Source organism: Ursus maritimus, unplaced genomic scaffold (assembly GCF_017311325.1).
Source record: "Ursus maritimus isolate PB19 unplaced genomic scaffold, ASM1731132v1 scaffold_3, whole genome shotgun sequence".
Lineage (NCBI taxonomy): Eukaryota > Metazoa > Chordata > Mammalia > Carnivora > Ursidae > Ursus > Ursus maritimus.
Genome location: NW_024425563.1, coordinates 76070258 through 76090802, shown reverse-complemented (window position 1 = coordinate 76090802; position 20545 = coordinate 76070258). Strand labels below are relative to the sequence as shown.

At 34.6% G+C, this 20545-nt stretch overlaps 1 protein-coding gene and 1 non-coding gene across 2 annotated transcripts in view; one reads left to right on the top strand and one right to left on the bottom strand.

Moving 5' to 3' along the window:
- SEMA3D (semaphorin 3D) overlaps positions 1-20545 on the bottom strand; it is a 126477-nt gene that overhangs the window by 84915 nt on the left and 21017 nt on the right. The window contains exon 3 of the mRNA XM_008686297.2: positions 1868-1930. Coding sequence (XP_008684519.1) covers positions 1868-1930 — 63 coding nt within the window. The remainder of the gene's footprint in view (positions 1-1867; positions 1931-20545) is intronic.
- LOC121105993 lies at positions 7326-7430 on the top strand. The gene has a single exon (XR_005838721.1). It is a non-coding gene; the product is annotated as a U6 spliceosomal RNA (small nuclear RNA).

Here is a 20545-nt window from a genome sequence, read left to right as displayed (position 1 = left end):
TACACACTGTAGGATACCACCTCCAGAAAAGTTTATCACCCTTTGCTTTAACTTAATAATAGGAGCCAACTGAGTTATTCTATAACTAGAATTAGTGAACACACTGAAATGAGAACACTGTCACAAGTAAAACCTTCACTGATAGTTTGACCTTGAGTGTTTATCCCTCATCTACTCCATGGGAACACTGACACTAGTTTATTGAAGGAAATTTAAACCACCTTTTCCTCCTGGCTTCCTTTTTAAACAGTCAATTCTGGTAAAACACAAAATATTAAAGTGTTCATGCTGTTTATGGCATGTTTGTACTGTTATTAACATAATTTTGAAAACTCTCATAACTAATGCATCCCTTTTCCCCCGCAAGTACAAAAAGGTATGAGGATTTGCAGACCTGAGCACCTGCTCAGTTAGCATATTGAACAGGGTGAAGAGATTAGAGACATGAGAGGAAGAAGAATATATTTTAGAATAGTTTGATCTTTTTCAAGTAAAATAAATGTAAAAACTGTTTCTTGTTGCCTTTGATGCTAATATCCTCTGATATATTTCTGTTAACATAAATGTGCCTGAAAACATTTAATACTGAAAGAACATAAAATCAGCCATAATCAAAAGTTTCTTTCGTTTTGATCATTTTGTTTTGCAGTATCGTTACTATGTATTAAAAGCTCTATGATAGTAGAAACTGTATCCTTTCATACACATATTTATGTACATATTTAGGTTCTTAATAAATATTTGTTGAATAAATAAATACATGAACCAATGGGTGAGCAAACCACTGTTCCAAATTCTTAGTCTTCTAAACTTCCCCTCAATTATATTAGGTATCACGTGTCACGTTGTTTTATTTTTATCACATTGGTAAAGTGACAATTTTTGTATCTAATTATGCTTTCCTATAACACACACTCTTTGTTGTTATTAAAGAAAAGGCATTGTTCATCTTAATCCCCCTGGGTTACTGTGTTTACAGCAACATTAGAGAATGTTGCAAAAGATGCCTCAAGATATCTATTTTCTGAAAAGTTTAGAACCTCTTTTCATCTTCAGTTACATTCAGGAAGTGATTTATTTTGCCAAAAAAAAAAAAAAAAAAAAAAAAGAAAGAAAGAAAAGAAAGAGAGAGAGAGAGCAATTCTCCCTATCACCACAGTGCAAGAAGTCAGGGCAGAACTCAGAGCATCTGGCCTGAATCAGAACACTCAGATGAGGACAAGAGGCAGAAGAGCCACAGCACTCTTCCGTCACTGCTGGAGATAAAACAGACAACACAATGTCAGGGAGGATACAGGGCAACTTGGACAACGCGAAAGCAATTCGGACAGGATGCCTCCAGAGCAATTGAGTTGGTCACGTGTATCTATAGGTTTTCTCTGTCTCTTAAGGCAGCTTAAACCAGAAGTTTATATTAGAACCCCATTATTTATCCTTTATAAGTTATTTCCTATAATTATGCTTAAGCGAATTTAAAGTTTAACTTTAATTCAAATTCACTTAAATATCAATTGTATGTTTGTGATGCTAAAATATTCATGATTTCATGTGCATTTACAAAATACAGGCATATAAATGAAAAATATACAGTCCTATAAGTATATTTTCTGATGATTTATTTTTTAATATTTTAAGTGAGTTTCTGAGATTTCTGTGAAGATAATAGTAATATCCAGAATTAACGCTTTAGAAAATCTAGTATTTCTAAATCTCTGAGAATAATGGCAAGACAGAAATATTTATATCTTCTTAGTCTTTACACAGAATGTTAATGCAGTCTTAAAAATAATACACCAATGCCATTAATTCAATAGAAAAATATACATATTTATTATCAGTATCAGTTTAACAAAGGTCTCATACTTACATTGCCATCTTTCCCAGCTAATTTACATAATTCCACTCGTTCCTTTGCAGCGGGCCAATAAATCTGTAAAATATTTCAAAGTGTGTCAGAATTTGAATATCTAAAACACCCTACAAATCTTAAATAGGAAATTGTGTGTGTTAAATTGAGTAGTGGATATCAAGCTAAAAGCATGTTAGATATGATGTAAGAATTTTGAGATTCAGATATTTTCCAAAGCCACCCTAAAAAAATTTCTAAGAAAAACTACAGAACCATCCATTTGTATATTTCAACCTTCAGATTTCTTTTTAAAGGTATGTAATAATAGATACGTTATGTTGGTAAGGCCATAAATTCTTATCGTGATGTCGATAGAATTTCAGAATAGCATTTGCTTAAGTAAGAGATTCTACTTAGGCTGTTTTTCTGTGTTTACTCAGAGTGGTGGGGCATTATACATGTGTGCAGGGAAATGCGTGAAACAGCACTTCATTACAAGCATAAGTTATCACTCCAAGTCAAAGACCAGGGTGGATTTGCTGGCAAATTTAACGTGTATGGAGCTCAAATGCATCTGTCACTTAAACATTTTTTAATGTATTATCTTATTTAAATCTCACAGTGACCCCATGAGATGGATGTCCGTACTCTCCCCATTTTCACATTAGAAAACTCATTCATACAGCCATTAAGTAACACGTCAAGTATCATGCCACAAACATAGTCACCGGCAAGGCCAAAATATGACCCAAAGCCTGTCTGAAGTAGGGGGTCTCAATCACCACATAGTAATTATTATTTGGGTAAATGATTAAGGATAAGGGCAGCAAATCCCTTGGTTGGTAGCTTTTAATCATGACTTAAACATCTTGAATTTTTCACACAGGTTTTCTTTTGTTTTTAACAAAGTTTAGCAATTCTGTCAAGAAGGTTTTGCAAAATGAGGTTCAAACAGTTACTTTACTCCATTAGCTTAAAGAAAGAAACGCTCTCTGCTAAGCTACAGGCAAGAAGAAACAAGAAGAGCTAACTCTGAATTGCTTATAATATATGTTCCAAGAGTTTCTGACAAACTTTGATTATGTTTCTCACCAATGTTAGCAGAACATGTCTTAATAGCTGAGGAAAAAGGAAAATATCCTGAGGGAATGCACCCAAAGAGACTTGTAAAACCTGGAATTCACAAATGACTTAGAAGTCACAAATATTTATATGGCATTATCTTCGTAGTAAAATTTTAGGGTTTTAAGTCCCTGAATAAAGAAGAATAGAGAATACATTTCAAACTCTCTTCCTAGACAAATTCAATAAAGTTACTAAGATTTTTAAATGAAGCAAGGTTGTTCATTTAGAGCACATTCTAACAGGCTGCAAATTATAGTCCAAAGGTGTACCTAGGCAGGGTGGTAGAGCCAGCAGTAGGCTCAAGTGATGAGCTAACCTTGATGTGGTTAGCAGTAAGGACCTAAAGATGCAATTTATTCAAAAATGGTTTAAATCACGGGAATTATACTTTCACACAATTTTGAAAATTAACCAGCCATAAAATATAAATAGACCACAGCAATAAAAAATAGTATGGATGGATCTTAGCAATTCATTATTAAGTAAAAAAGTACAGTCCCCCTAATTACAAACAGAACACTCCCCTCAGAATAATGCTAAAAACAACTAAAATAAAATAGATGCTTTTAAGGTATATGCGTAGATGGAATAAGTAAGTAAAAAGAAAAACAAGAGAGTGATGAATACTGGATTCAGAACGATGGTTGCCCCAGACTGAAAAAAAGAAGGCTTAAATTGTGGTAAGAAACAACTATTTACCAGAGCTTAGCTTTTGTTCTGGATGATGTCTTTTTCAGATATTTAATGCATAATTTAAAACAACTGAGGAATGTAGATTAGTAAATACATTAATCAAAATGGGCCATGCATAGGCTGATGGAGAATAGTCGATCATCAACCCAGAATGAGGTCCTAAATAAATGAATCAACGAAGAGTAAACGTAGAACACCACAGCTCGTGGGAAAGTTGAAAGTTTCTTCCAGTTGTTTTTTAATTGTTTGTTTGTTTGCTTATTTTTAACCATTAGTAGCAAAAACACTGAAGCCAGTGTTCTTTTTCCGTCCCATAAAAATGTCATCTTGAATTCATGGTAGTTTGCTTCTGATTTGCATTTGTGAACTCAAGGCACCCTCTCTCAAGGTATTTTTTTCTTCAAGATTCATTTTTGTTATTATTTTTAATTGTGGTAAAATAGACATAACATGAAATTTACCATCTTAGCCATTTTTATAGTTCAATATTGTCAAGTATATTCACTCGGGGCAACCAATCTCCAGAATTCTTTCATCTTGCAAAACTGTAACTCTATACTTGCTGATTCCTGAATATTATAGTGATTTTACAAAAGACAGACAACCTTGTATCATCAGACTGAAAATAAGAGGCATGCAGAACACATATCCATGATCTGTCAACGGGTTTAAACTTTAGCTTGTTTTATTTGGTGTCTACTCTAGATTAATACTTCTTTGAGTCCTTTCAATATGTCAGATGCTATTCTTTTCTGTTTTTCATGATGATAAGTTTCAATCACATTTCAGAAATGAATTTAGAACAAATAGTTATAGATATTTGTTCTGATCTAAATATCTTATTGGTATAAATTCTATAAAAAAAGGAAAGGAAAATACAGAATTCTTCTGTATTAAGTAAATAAGATTTAAAGAGGAGGAAGATTATCATAGGGTTCTATTTTTTTTTTTTTACCTTGAAAAAGCATTTGGGTGATGAGTTAAAGCAAATCATGAGATACATGTTTCTAAAATTGATTTTGAATATATTTGTAGAGGCTTCAGAAAGGTGGGAGTTATTTAGAGTGATGAAACGTGGAAGCCATCTTTATGCCTTCTTTGAAATCTAAAAGAAAGTTCCAAAGTTAGCACAGAGTAAGTATTGCTCATTAGTTATTCGTTCATTACACGCATAATTACAAAGGGCCCTCTGTATGTCTGGCAAGGTGTGGCACTGAGTCAGGAAGACAGTTCTATAAATAGATAAGGTACCTGCATTTCTCCGGGAGATACAAAGTGAGCAGAGAGATCAGAGGACGGAGCCACTGTGCTCAGGGAGCACTAAGGGGCCCCAAGTGGCCGACCAGCATACAGAGCCCGACTTTTGAGCCATTGTTTTCAGTTACTTGCTCTTAATGGTTGACTCTAATTTTTTTTTAAGGACTTAACACTAAAATAGTAGTTATAGATTCCTTTCTTCTCTTTGCAAAGGAATACAAATCTCTAAAAGATGTTTTAATGGTTTTGTTGTACATTTTCAGCTATGAATTTTAAGTCATATAATTTTAAGTTGAATTGATTCTTAATTCACATAATTGTAAATTGAAATGTGTCGTCCTAGTTAATGAAGCAATAAAACTAAAATTACAAGCATCAGAGAATCAGGTTTTTGATTAGTGGGTAAATGTTCTACAAAGATACCCAAGCACTGAGAATTTGTTGAGCGCCAGAAACCGATTTTAACAAATCTTCTAATGTCTGTTTATAAAGGATATTTTTTCCCAAAATGTTATCTCACTTTTCAACATTTACCTTCAATCTCATAATGTCTACACCCTGCTAAAAAAGGAAATTATCCTTTAATCATTATTATAGTACAGTAATTCTAAGTATCACAAAGATAATTTTACTTCTTAAGATAACATAAGCCTTAAAAATAAAGATTCATTAGGATTATACACTGGCTTATTTTGATACAATGCTGTCAAGAATTCAGGAATCACAAATAGAATTACCTTAATAACAACAACCTAGGCGATATCTGATGGTCTTCCAGACTCAAAACATTTACTTAAAAGGAGGGAAAAATAATCATTGTAGTTGTGCCAATATTTGAAAGCTATCATTTTAATTATGATTTATAGTGGGATTTTCTTTTACTTACCACCTAGTCATTAGAATAAAGGGTCTTTTAAAAAATATTCCTTTTAATTCTTTGTTGGTAAAGAATTTACAGAAGCAAAATTTCACTTAATTCAATCTAAAAATATAATCCAGCAAAACAATAAGTAAAAACAACAAAAAACCCACAAACTTACATGGGGTTGGCAGAAATATGTTTTAGTATTTTTGTTTTTCAATAATGTTTTGAAGTGGCATATATGTGACATATATATCACTATCTCTATTTCTCCATCTATATAAAAGTCTTCCACCACTTTCGTATTTTTCTAGTCAAATTGTGTGTGCGCATGTGTGCGTGTATATGTGCATGTGTGCATGGTGTGTGTGCGTGTGCATATATGTGTGTATATGTGTGCATGTGTTTGTAGGTGGATAGAGAAGGAGAAGAGAGAGATGCACACAGAGATACATCGAGAGAGAGATATCAACTCTGTGTATAGAACAACAGAATTTATGAATAATTCCAAGTTTCAGCATGGTTTACACAAAAGCCCAAGAAGGACCCGAGATCCTCAGATTATTTCAGTACTGAATATTACCATATTCAGTAGCCCAGATTATTTCAGTAAAAATACAATGTCCACAAAATCTATAAAAAGCCCTCTTGATTACTAGGTAATGTGCAGTTTTAAAACAGTGGTTATTAACATTCTCATTACTTCTGAATTTATTGGCAGTAAAATGACATGTACATTTCCTTGTACTTTGGAGCATGGTACACGCAGTGTCAAGCTGTATTAAAAACTGCATGAGCAGGACAAACAAAACACAAACCCCTAAAGCTGACGTAGCTGAACTACTCCCTTAGAAAGTTATGCATGGATATTTTTCTTTCACTTATCAAAAAGAGACATAGCAGAGGCAGAGATGCTACTTGCATCATTGCCATATTAATTGTCCTGAAATATTCCCATGGAACACCAGTTCTTAACTAGCGCTGTGTAATGTGCCAGAGGCAGCCTGTGAGGCTACCGTTTTGGCAGAGAGTAGTCTTTGGAACCTTGGTGCTTAGATACAAAGGATCTCAAATATGTGCAAAGCTTACCACTGCTCTCTCTACCCACATGGAGGACAGACGTCAGAAATCAAACATGTCTTTTCTGTGGATCCAGATGAGTGAGAATTTCTCTCAACATAATTATCCAGGGTGTAACAACTAATTGAACCACTACTAAATAATTAGGGGTTGCAAATTAATTTTAATTTGAGTGCTAATCTTATAGATCAAGTTAATAACAGAAAACTACTCTGGGAAACAAGTAAATAAATTTATAAACTTCTCCACTTGGAAGTGACAATGTATTGGTTAATGTTTCAAAACAGGTATGACTGATAAGTCAGTCTCCATGTTCTGTAATTTATTGATTTAACCAAACTACCATATTTATGTTGTTTTCATAACATTTCACAATTGAAATAGAACATTTCCAAAGGATTCATTTGTGTAAATTACACTTGGAGGGATCAAATATTAACGTCTAAAAATATATATGTAGTGCTCACTTTGGCAGCACATTTACTAAATGGAATGATACACAGAGGATTAGCATGATACCTTTGCAAAGATGACACATAAATTCAACACATTATTTTTTTATTTTTTTAAGCTTTTAAAATTTATTTGAGAGACAGAGAGATTAAGAGAGAGAGAGAGAGCATAAACTGGGGGAGGAGCAGAGGGGCAAGCAGACTCCCTGCTCAGCGGGGAGCCCGTTGTGGGGTTGGATCCCAAGACCCCAAGATCATGACCTAAGCCGAAGTCAGATGCTTACTCGACTGAGCCACCCAGGTGCCCTCCATATCGTTTTTTAAAAAATAGTAAGAATAAAAATACATACATGTATATATATATTTTTTTCTTTCAGAGTTATAGAATGTAGATTACCAGTATAATAAGAGATCATTTAATGAAATGAAAATTGTCCTCAGTGTCACTTCACATATGCTCAGCTGTTATAAAGTTATATTTTAAACACATTTTTAAAAGAGATTTAATATTAATTTCCTTATGAAAATATAATGGGAGCTGCATACATTTAAAAATACAACCAATGATCTGATTATCTTATATTGATTTTATTTGCTTATCTCTATCCAAAATCCAAAATGTCTTTGTTTGTTCTTTGAAGCAATTTTACTTCCTTTTGAATATAAACAGGTTAGAAAAACTCACAAGTAAATACTGCAATGTCTCTAACAATTATTGTTTCATTCATAACTTATAACACATATTAACAGTTATCACTCAGTAAGGTGAAAATGTCAGGCACTTTATTTTTAATTATTTAATCTTAGGCAAGCTACAGAAACATTCAAATAATGATAAGGCCTATAACAACATCTTAAGGAAATTCTAATTATATCTGCTCTTTGTTAAATATTCGGAGAAGCAATTTAATTGACTTAAGTTAGCCAGTGCAAGGTCAGTCAAATGGCCCTTGGCCTAGTTCAGAGATGCCAAAACTGAATGGAATACACAGAAGGGAAAGTTACAACTCGTTCATAAAACCTAATTAAGGACAAAAATTCAGAGCCCTAAAAATGCAGATGGGCATTTCTATCAAAGAACAGGATTCGAGTTTTTGAATGGCTGTAAAAAGAGTTGGGAAAATGTTGGTCTAAATGCCATATGATAAAGGATTTGAAACAACCAAGGGAGCAAAGACTGCTCTGGGTCCCAGGAACAGGTAAGAGATCTAAGCTCAAAGAATGAAGTACTGAAAAATAAGGACAACAGTACTAAAAGTAGAGCTTACATGATTGAAACTGGCTAGGGGGAAATTGTTATGGATGGGGAGTTTTAACTCTTAAGTTTGGGTATGATCTGCCCATGTAGCTTCCTTCATGAAGTCTTAGGTGAGAACTGTCTCTCCCTTTCCTTTTTTAGGACTCCGCTCAAACTCTCATCACAACTAGCTTTCTTCCACCCAGTGTCTCTGAATGCTAAAACACTTGTGTTTACCATATCCATCTGCCACTTTTCTTTTGCAAGTAAATTAGTTTGGGACCCTTTCCTGGGCGTAAAGATCAATGAAATGCAATGGAATTAGAATACTAAATTTGAGTCCCTACTTCACAGCTCATGAGCAGCTAATGCTGTGCTTTCAAGTATTATCTCAATACTACCCTCAGAATGAATCTGTTCTACTGGGAATACATCTGACCTCCTCTGGATGGTCCTTTCTTATAAAAAGTCCATTTAAATATCACTTCCCTAGAAAAGACTCTCTGAAGACCAGCTGAAGTAGTGTTTTCCATCTTGCCATTTGCAGCGATGTGGATGGAACTAGAGTTATTACGCTAAGCGAAATAAGTCAGACAAATACCATATGATTCCACTTATACGTGGAATTTAAGAAACAAAACAAACAAACATACGGGAAAAAAGAGAGAGACACAAACCAAGAAACAGAGTCTTCACTATAGAGAACAAACTGACAGTTACCAGAGGGGAGGTGGGCAGGGGATGGGTGAAATAGGTGATGGGGATTAAGGAAGGCACTTGCTGTGATGAGCACGGGTGTTGTATGGAAGTGTTGAATTAGTATATCATACATATGAAACTAATATTACACTCCATATTAACTAACTGGAATTTAAATAGAAACTTAAAATGAATGAATAAATGAATGAATGAATGAATGAATGAATAAATAAATAAAGTTGGGGGATTTTTCCCCCAGGATTATCACTACAGTTTTTAACAACACTTAGATGATATGTTTTATTTGTTTCTTTTTTCCTTCTCCATCAAACACTCCCTTTAGAAACTGGAGGCACCATAAGAACAGAGACCTAACCAGTTTTATTCTCCCCTGGATGTCCAGCATCTGAAAGAGTGCTAGAGATACAGTAGGAGCTCAATAATCACGTATTGCACGAAAGTGAGAGGAATGTTCTTGCATCATGAAAGCAGTTTTAAGAAATCCACAAATGGATGGGTAACTTGGAATTTGTGGTGCAGTCACATGTGAATTGGAGTGCAAGTATGCTTATGGATAGATTTTATAATTCTGTATGATATATAGGTCACAGTGTTCATTATCTTCCTAAGTACATGACTTAAATATATGACTCACTGACGTTTAGTGACTACCGCTTTTGAGTGACAAGGAGCATTGCTTCTACTTCCTACCCTCTTTAGTACCTGGCACCTATCACCTGCATAGTAAGCACTCAATAATTATTGAAAAGTGATCTGCAAAGTTTCCTTTAAAATTACAGCAGAGAAGGAGTTCTTGTCAGAGTTCTGGCAGAAGTCTGACAACATCCTGACAGTCTGTTACAGTGACCAGATGGGACTCGCACATTGGCACCCAGGCCAGGGAGCCAGCACATCCATGAACGAGGCGATTGTTCACCTCTGTGGTTAGTAGACAGCATGTGCTCCACAGGCACTAGGAACAGATTAATCACCATGAAACTAAGCAGGGTGCCGTATAACAAAAGTTAATTTATTGGGATGTCCACATGGTTTCCAATGTTTATATTTTCTTAATTTCAAATATTAAATAAGAATAAAAAAGGTGGCAATTCTCTTTTATCAATAACTTTAATTTTAAATGAGAAGTTATTTATTCTGAGACTTTCTCCCTAAATAAAAGATTCACAGGGTAAAGCATTAGAGGGGGATGTCTTATTCAGCCATGATGTGAGTTAATAGAACTGGAGTCAGAAGGTCATTCAGACTTGTAAAAGCATTTCTGCTTATACTCAGCATAAAGCAAGCAAGTACAGGATCCTCATGTATGAAAACCCTCTTGTTTTAGACTTCCTTGAGGAAAGGGAAACAACAAAGCGCTTTTCATGCATGCTACGCAGAGAAGGGTGTTTAAATATTCCACTAAAAAATTATTGTATTTAAAATTACAAACTCATTTAGCTTGGTTATTTTCTTAATATAAGTGCTTAAAAATAGGGGCACAGTGATGAATTTCAAGTAACTTAATTTTCATAATCACATACTGAGTTGATGTTAAATAAGGAGAAAAATAGTACAAAAATTGCATTATAATTGTTAAGTGGAAGAAAAATAAGTCACATTTATAAACATGGAATTACTTTACTAACATTCTGCTAAAAAGAAAAAAAAATCCTCTTAAAGTGTCCAAGTTCTAGCTTAAGGGTTTTATGTTTATGTTTATCCAATGTTTTCTTTTAAATAATTCTGATTATTTTGTGGTTAAATAAGCAGCAGAGTCAAGTTCTGAAGCAAATGTGGGGACTTAAAATTTAGCAAGGCAAAACGAAGTTGTGTCAACTTATTCCACAAAAGTATGGGGTTATCTTAGGCAGGCTATGTAATGTATATATTGCTTTTGTACGCTTTTTCATCTTAAAATCCATAGGAAAACTTCCTTCTCCCCGAAACGTATTTAGTATTTTTTATATTAAAAACAAATATAAATAACTTTAAACAGAAAAATTTTAAGTATTATACTGCTTTTTCCTTGAACACTATAAGGTTAACTAATAGGTTTTAGGTTTTTGGTGGGGCTCATTAAAAGATCTTAGCAAACACAATTCTTTGAACATTTTATTTTATTTTATTTTTTAATAGTTCTAAAAAGATATTTATTAATTTATTTAGAGAGAGGGAGAGAGCACAAGCAGTGGGGGGGGTGGTTAGAGGGAGAGGGAGAAGCAGACTCCCCACTGAGCAGGGAGCCCAATGTGGGGCTCGAGCCCAGGACCCTGGGATCATGACCTGAGCTGAAGGCAGATGGACTGAGCCACCCAGGCACCCCTGAACATTTTATATACAATATTTAATTTTGACACAAATGAGTTTCAAGAGAAAGTGTTTTTTAATTATTTAAAAAGGAACAAAAATGATTGATATTATCTCAAAATGAAAGTAAACTATCTGAAGATCAATTTCAAAGTTCATTGAAAAATGGAATCAGATTCCAACGGAGATCTATGGAAAAGCATGGGAAACAAGATGTAAAACAGCATATGTTTTGTTTGAGGCTATTAATAGTCAAAAGGTAAATAATACTAATAAGAACATTAACATTTTTCTTTTGGTTGCCTCTATGGTTCTGGTTTGTATACTTTAGGAATGATACATAATGAAGATGCCCATTAAATTTGAAGGTAAAACAACATCCTTTTGAGGGCTCATTTTATGGCTTTGGTAGTAAGGCAAATGTTAAAAGGGAAGTTTTTGCTGAGTAAAAATGAAAAAATGAGATTCTAGGTCAAGAAGCAAAAATTTTCTATGTAGGTGGCCAAGAATCCTATAGATAATTTCACCCACGTTCAGCCACAAATACTTGGAAACTGGAGATTAGAAAGTTTTTACCTTTCCCTAGAGAAGGATATTTCACCTGAGACAGTTCTATAATGTGTCCTATAACCCCCAAGGTGAGGAGTAGGTGCCACGAAAGGAGCTTTGATGGGACCTCAAGAAGCACCTGCTGTTGAACATGCAGTTGGTGGAACATTCTAGACTAATGCCTAAAGGTGAGAAAAAGACTGACAAGCTGCAGGGAAAACAGAGACCAGACTCAGTGGCTATACTGATATCAGCCTGAACTTCTAGAGTGTATCCAGGAAAAGACACATGATAGTTTTCCATGAAACAAATGGGAGCCAAGCTCGCTCAAAAATGGGATGGCATGAGGTCATGTTAGGTCCTGTTCAAGAATGTTGAGTGAAAAGATTTCAGAAATTAATACCTGGTCAAAGTGCAATCCATCTCAGGATAAAAAGTGGGAGTATACCAGTCAGAGAAGAAACATAGTCATGCTTATCCAGAGAACTGCAATGGAAAGAACTCCAGAAAGAGGAAATTCCCCCCAAAACTCCCTAAGATGCCTTTGAAAGAAAAGTCACCTTCAAACATCTGACAAGGCCAGAAAGTTAAGAAGTGAGGTCCCTCTGACAATGACAGTAGAGTAAACACTTGTCCAAAACCCTCTCCTCCTCCCTTCTCCTGATTTGACTAGAGGGTCGTAAACTAAGTTTAACAAGCTTCAGGAAGAGGAGGAATGCTAGGTAGGGACGAAGAGAAGTCTCTGAATACCTCCCTGCCCGGAGTCTTCCCTCACATGGCATATCCAAACGGGGACAGGTAGAAGGATCAGAGGTTCAATGTTATATGAGGTTGAAAGTTTTATTACATCAGACCGGACCTTGTAATTGCTAGATAAAAACAGCCTGTACTACCTAAGAGTGACCTTGAAAACCATGGTTGCCTGCTGGAGTTACCAAACAGGTCTAGAGAAGAGTTCCACAGAATAGATTGAAAGGAATTGCGGGAGGTAAAATAAAGTTGTTTATTATTACACTCCATTAGTTGAATACCAGTCACTGTTAGGTTAGTAGGTAAAATAAATAATAACTATGGTCTCAGAGTAAGTTTATTTCTCATTGATCTACTTGTCTGCCTCTATATATAGCCCACTTGAAAAAGAAAAAGAGAGAGAGAGAGAGAGGGAAAAAAAAAGGAAACCAAGAAACAAATCCTTGAATAATATGAATACAAAAGCAGTACTTAGTTTAATAAATCATCCCCTTTGTGACCTGTTTGCTTACATCCTGGTTTAGAGACTCACTCCACCCATGCATGGTTTGAACTGCTTCCAAAGTGAGTAACATTTTCAGATGGAAGGATCCCAACAATTCATTAACTCAGAAGTCCAACTAACATAACCAAACAGAGTACTGGATATATATAAATATATAAATATAAATATATATAACATATATATATTACTGTTAATTATGACTACATTAAAAAAATGAGAGAGAGAGAGAAAGAGGAGAGAGGGAGAGACTTTCAGCTTATATATATAACTCCTGGAGTTTACATAGAGAGGACTCTGGATTTTATATGGATTATTACTAGGACTACTTAAGCCTGGTTGAGATGGAGAATATTCATTTGTAGTCAAAGTGCCAGATGTCTCATAGTTTAGAAACATTTGTTTAGAAACCGTAGGCCTTTAATTCATATAGTACAAATGTCAAAAACTCATTATTATTATGTGTACATGAACAGGTTTCTGATGCGTTACTTATAAATTAATGATAAATGGGTGCAAATGTCCATCCACGGATGACCATCTTTCTTGAGGACTACTAAAATTATTTTCTCATATACTTCCTCTGACTCTACAGATGGTGTAGGATGTTAAGGGCTAGGCCAGGAAAATCTAGTATCTTTAACTTGAATTGTGAGAAATATGCACATGGAAATATATACGGGGAAAACAACATTACTCAGTTTCTCCAACATGTTTTTTCTCCATCCTAACTGAATTAGGAAACAATAAACTGCAAGCTCCAAATATAAATGCAAACTATTTTTAATTAACCAGTTAACAACAACCCAAATCTTACCCACCCATCTTGAACTAGCTCAAATCCCATGCACATGTGACAACAGCAGACACTCAACTTATTTTTTTAATGAAAAAACGAAAAAGAAACACTGACTAAGGTAGAACAAAAGAAGAACAACACACAAAGTTCAGTCACTAAAAAGTATCCCAGGGCACCTGGGTGGCACAGTCTGTTAAGTGTCCCACTCTTGGTTTTGGCTCAGGTCTGATCTGAGGGTTATGGGTTCCAGCCCTGAGTCAGGCTCCATGCTTAGTGTGGACTCTGCTTGAGTTTCTCTCTCCCTCTCTGTTTCCCCACCCCCAGTCTCTATCTAAAATCAATAAATAAATCTTAAAAAAAAAAAAAAAAGCCTCCCAAGTTTTACTTCTACAAATGCATATAATTGGTTTCAACCCCAAAGACTGACAAAACCAAATCAAAGGAGAATCATTTGGGGTATAATTCTGCTAAGATATATATTCAGTGATGCTTAAGTGATATTTAGTTATTTGATTTAAAAAATATGTTCTCTGTACATTATTTAGTGGATAATGCTAACTACTGGTACCACAGAATAATTATGTAGTCTTTAATTCTTTGAGTTCAAGGATAATCTTACTCTCTCCCAACAATGTCACTCTTCCAATTCTTACAATATTGAAGGGAGAAAACTTACACAGTATCAGAAAATTTGAAGAGATCTGCAGTAGACCAGAGTTTATAAAGCTTACACACATTATAGAGTCACGGTGAACTTTTATAGTGGCAAATTAACTTTTTTTTTTTTTTTTTAAAGAATTTATTTATTTATTTGACAGAGAGAGACAGCCAGCGAGAGAGGGAACACAGCAGGGGGAGTGGGAGAGGAAGAAGCAGGCTCCTAGTGGAGGAGCCTGATGTGGGGCTCGAACCCAGAACGCTGGGATCACGCCCTGAGCCGAAGGCAGATGCTTAACCACTGCGCTACCCAGGCGCCCCGTGGCAAATTAACTCTTACATAAGCAAGAAAAACAAAGGTCAGCCGATTTTTCGATTTTTACCATGTTGGGTGGAGAAAAATAAATCACATCAAGGATATGTATTTGTAATGAATACTTTCCAAGGCTATCTCCTGAAAGAAAAATAAATCCTCCCAGATAAGTTCCTTGTAGAACTAGCTAATCTTTATAATTCTCTCTTAAAAGGCAACATATACTCTTCTGTTGACTGGCTGAGGAAGCATTTATATTTGCCTCAGGTAGCCTAAGTTAATGAGAAAAAAGCAAGTCCTCTAAATAATTTTTTTTCAGAAAATTTGTTTTCTATTCCCTCTCTGTAAGTGTAGTGATCAATGTGATTGATTCCTAAACACTTCTGCCTAAGGTAGTTGATTGATGTAAGCAAATCGTGGTTACAACACCCCTATTTTGAGTTCAAAAATTGGAATCGACATATTTCTGGCCAATGAGATGTGAAGGTTCTAGAAAAGTTTTCTTGCTCCTAAGAAAGAGACATAATAAGTGATGATTTTTAATCCCTTCATATTTTCTTTCTGAATGTGACCCCTGAAATCGTCACAGTCATCTTGCTACCAACCTAAGGATAATGTCAACAAAGAATGGCAGACAGAAGAGACAGAAATAACTGGGTCCTTGATAACGTCATTAAACAGATGATATTCCATCTCTGTAGCCACCCAAACTCTGGACATTATTCTTAGTAAATAATATAATAAAGTCCTTAAATTTTAGGTGTCTTTTACTCTATGTGGACTGCATGATAAATTGATAAGTATAATATATTGGTCTAACAATCAAGAGAGAAAAAGATAACAAAATTGCCAATTCATAAAAATTGAAGAAACATATTCTGTAGTGTGTTTTATGTGTAAGACGCTGTACTAACTGTACTATGTGCTAAAGGAGAATCAGAAGTGCATGTAAAATAACCCACTCCCCATTCAAAGAGGGTAGAATTTGGATGGGGGATGTATTTATTTATACCAACGAATAATAATTCTATCAAGTAGGACAACTGACATTGATATCAAAATATATAATGCTCTAGTAAACACAAAGGATTGTCATGGCCCCTAACATAACAGGGAGCCTTGTGGAGCAAAAGGCAATAAAAGGGTAAAATTCAGTAACTGCCTTCAAAATTCAGAGGAGTGAGATGAGCTAGAAAGTGAATGGCAATTTCAGGAAGCTTTAGCAAAGGCACAAAACTTGAAAGGAATTTATTTTGAGAGAAACTAACAGAGAAGATTGAATAAAAGAATGAGAGAGAGGAAGGGAGAGAAGCAGAAAACAAAGTGCAAGTGAGGGAATAATGAAGAGTGGATAAAAATAAGACCGGAAACAGGGAGAGCCTTAGAAGTTAACAGAAATCTGGAGTTCATTCAACTTCATTGGAAATCAAGAACTCCAGAAGTGTATAAACAGAGAAGAAATATGGTTAGATTTTTATTTGTTTAAGAGATAACACTGTTGGTCACGGTGAATGGATTAGATAGGGAGAAAATGGAGATTCCATTTTATAAGATAAACTCAGTTGAATAATGGTATTATCACTTACATTACAGGGAAATATTGAAAGGCTTGCCACCTTATCAGTTTGGCCTGTCAGCTAAGGCTTTACTAGGTCTGCATCACAGCTCAATTCTTTCTTATCTAATACTACTTCCCCAGTGGCCCTCTCACACGTGTTTATCCCAAGAACACTCCCTTACAAATACCCTATAAACTAATCTCCCTCTCCTGGTTGGCCTCTGGGAGAATTCAACCTACAGCACAACCGTAAGAATGGTTCCAGATCCAGGTCCTTCAATTGGAATGGGATCTCACATTGGGCTGGTTCTGATTATTCCATTTTGGTCTCGTATTGGAAAAGGAAATGTCCAATGAATGTGCATTATCTATCCTGAACCTGTCCCATGGAGGGATCCACAGAGTATTCCCTAGCTGAAGAGAGAGGCCTTATGGACCAACGGTAGAAAAGCCTACTTGAAGTGAGAGGTATCCTATCCCATGTGTGCTTACACTTGCCCCTAAGGCTATTAAATCCCGAAGAAATTGTCCTTTCTCTCAAGAAAAGATCAGAATCTTATTCCTTTAATCTAAACAATAACAAAACAACAACAACAACAAAACAAAACAACACCCCAAAACACAACACAAACCACTTGGTGTACTTAAATTTTACTTTCTAGAGAGTAGAAATGTCCTGAAAGGTTTAATTTTTAACTCTCTTCCTCTACATTCACTTACTCATCAAAGCTTATTGAGCATACACCTGTACCATTCATTGTAGACGACTCAAAATCTCGTTTGAACGGAGTCAAGATAATACGAAGGATATTTCCAAATATTTGTTACTGAATTCATTTGGTAAAGGATGCTGCTATAATTCTGGTGATTCCACACTAAAGGCCTGTGGCAAATATGAAGTAATCCTGGCCATTTTCAATAGGCACATCCTTGTTTGTACAAACACTTTTAAGTAAACATATATCCTAAATTTTGACACTTCAATGGAATACTTTCTAAAGATTTTTTTTTTTTAATTTGCCAGAGGAAAACATCCCCAACCAGTCACTCCTAACTCAATTACGTGTTGTAGATTGCTCTAAGTCTAGAGAGTACAAAGGACATCCTTCAGGCCCACAGAGTCCCAACATGTGTGGTTTCTTCCACAGAGAAGTTTGGATTTTTGCCGAAGGGCATAATGCCAATGCAAACCACGTAGGTCTAAACACTGCTAAAGCACTCCATCTTGACACTTAAACTTGCTACTGTGAAGTACCTTTTAGCACTGGAGTGATTTATATAAATTTTCAATGTGGATACCTACATAAACATAAATTATCTCCTTTGTATACCTAACCTCTTCATGAATTATACATTTTATAAAGACAAAGGAATATCAGTTGGGCAGAAAATCTCTAGTACAGACCCTAATTTTACAATGTGTTCAAATAACCATTTATTTCAATAACATCATAAGGGAAATCAATATTTCATAAACATTTATTTTATTAAATATTAGCACATTTCAAGGATGGAATGCAGCCAAAGAGAGATTTGCTTAAAATAGTCACAGAAGGAAGTTATGTTATCAGAATTTATTTTAAGCAATGATCTAATACACTCATTTCAGATAAATGAACTTTTTCTTCTAATCCCTGAAGGCAGAGAATAGCACAAGAACAAATTCCCTTAAAAGTATGAATTGCTTTTTGTTATTATACTAAAACTGAGACATATTTGGAAAAATGCTTTGTTAGCTATGTAGCAGCTCTTAAAGCAAAACTGTGAAACTAAGATTTTCCTTGGTGGCTTTCATAAAAGGAGTTATCTCCTGAGATATTTACTGATGATTGAGATATTAGTTGACACCATCAATAGGCTCTCTGATACAAATACTTTTTTAAAAAATTACTAAGGAAAAAATGTACCCTTAAAATTACATGGAATGGAACTATAATGGCAGAATGAAGGTAAGCTTTTCGAATTCTAGCACATAATTCACTGCTTATCAAGCTGCACAATATTTTTTTAAGAAAATAATCTTATGAGTTTGTAAGTGTATTTGGATTATCACAAGTCAAGAACAACTACTGGCAATATTTTACCCTCACACTTTCTTCTAGAAACATCTAATACATGCATATACATTTGCATCCAAAGACTATTTCTTTATCAAGTCTGAGCATTCATAAGAGATATCTCCTTTTCTTTTGGTGGACCTCAAAAATGGACAGAAGGATTACTTAAAAATTAAATTATTAAAAGGCAAAAAAAAAAAAACCCACATCGTTTCTGATGCAGGCATTAAGAAAGCAATATTAACACATATGGAGATAAATATTTTTCCTATGTAGACTACAGCCCTTAGTCCTGATGATATTCAAATAACTGAGCAATGAATATTTAGTTATTAAAGCATTTCAAAATTAGAGGTTTAAGTTAAAGTGGTCATTGTAGGTGAAAGCTATTTGAAACTTCAAAGTCCTATGATGACTTATAAACAGCTCTTTATGAATGGAAAGAATTCTCCATTAATTTTGTATTGGAGACTATTGACCTGAAATCCTGTAATGGCTCCTAGGATTTTCTTTTTTTTTTTTTTTTTTTTTTTTGCAATACTTCTGAAAAAAGAGAGACAGAAAAACAATCTGTCTCATAGATGTAGAATGGGTCATGTATTATGTCTTTTCATCAGTCATTCAATCCCTTCCAGTCTTGGCGTCCATCTTGGCTTGCACAGATGTTGGTATTTGCTAAAGTAGCAGCTGATCATAATTTATAAGGCCTAAAGTGTGGCACTCTTTCCTTTGGGTATCGTGTTGCTAACTGAAAATGTAAAGCACAGCAGAAGTTGCCTTTTGTTTTTTCAGTAACTAGCATATATATATTTTTTTAGTGGTAGATTATTCTTCATGAGCCCATAGTTGGGAGTATTATTAATCACCCTCTGAGTGTGAATAGGCCATAGGAGAAAACTGTTCAGTTAAAATAAAGGAGTGTGAAGAAAAAAACCAGTATGGTGCTAAAATACCACCATAGTCACACTGTCAATTTAAAATATGGTTATTTGATAACTTTAAGTTAATAAAAACTTAATTTTACAATAATTGCTATAGATATAAATGTTAATTATTGATAAATAACTCATTTGCCAGATTCTCAATCTAAACCATTGCATTTCTCTTGTATAATCCCTTTCATTCATATCATCATAGGTTTTATCACTATGCTTATTCACTCTTAACAGAGAACATGTATATGTACTTAAATACAGAAAAATCCAAAAGGTGTATCTGAAGCGAGGTGTTCTTTTAATATATTCTTTTTGGACATGAAAATGACCTAGTGCATTTGACGCTGAGTCACTTAAAACAAAAGAGAAGAAAGGCATGGATGAAGATAAATGCATATTCAGTCAACTACATATAAATAAACTGACCTTCTTAAAATTTTTGTTTAAGTCAACCAGACTGAGCAGGAAGATGTGGTCCTTGGCTCCTACAAGTAGCCTGCCCCTCTCCTCATCCAACAGAATGGTTTGGAAATCCAGTCCTTCTGATGAACCCAAAAAGGGAATGCAGCTATTTGAAAGCAGCAAGTCTATGGGAAAATAAAAGTGGAATAGAAAGAAAGAAAAATTTAATTAGCAAAATATTTATTTGGCTCAATAAATACATTTTTGTACTCTATAAATGAATATATACAGCACAAATGCTCCAATTTAGATAAAAGCAAACAATATGCAGTTTTAAGCACACACTCATTTAGAAATCAATGTGATTTATGAAATCTGTATTTTCTTGACACAATATTGATCTTACGTATGAAAAAATGCAAAATACTAAAATGAGTATCAAAACAATTAAATGCAAAATAT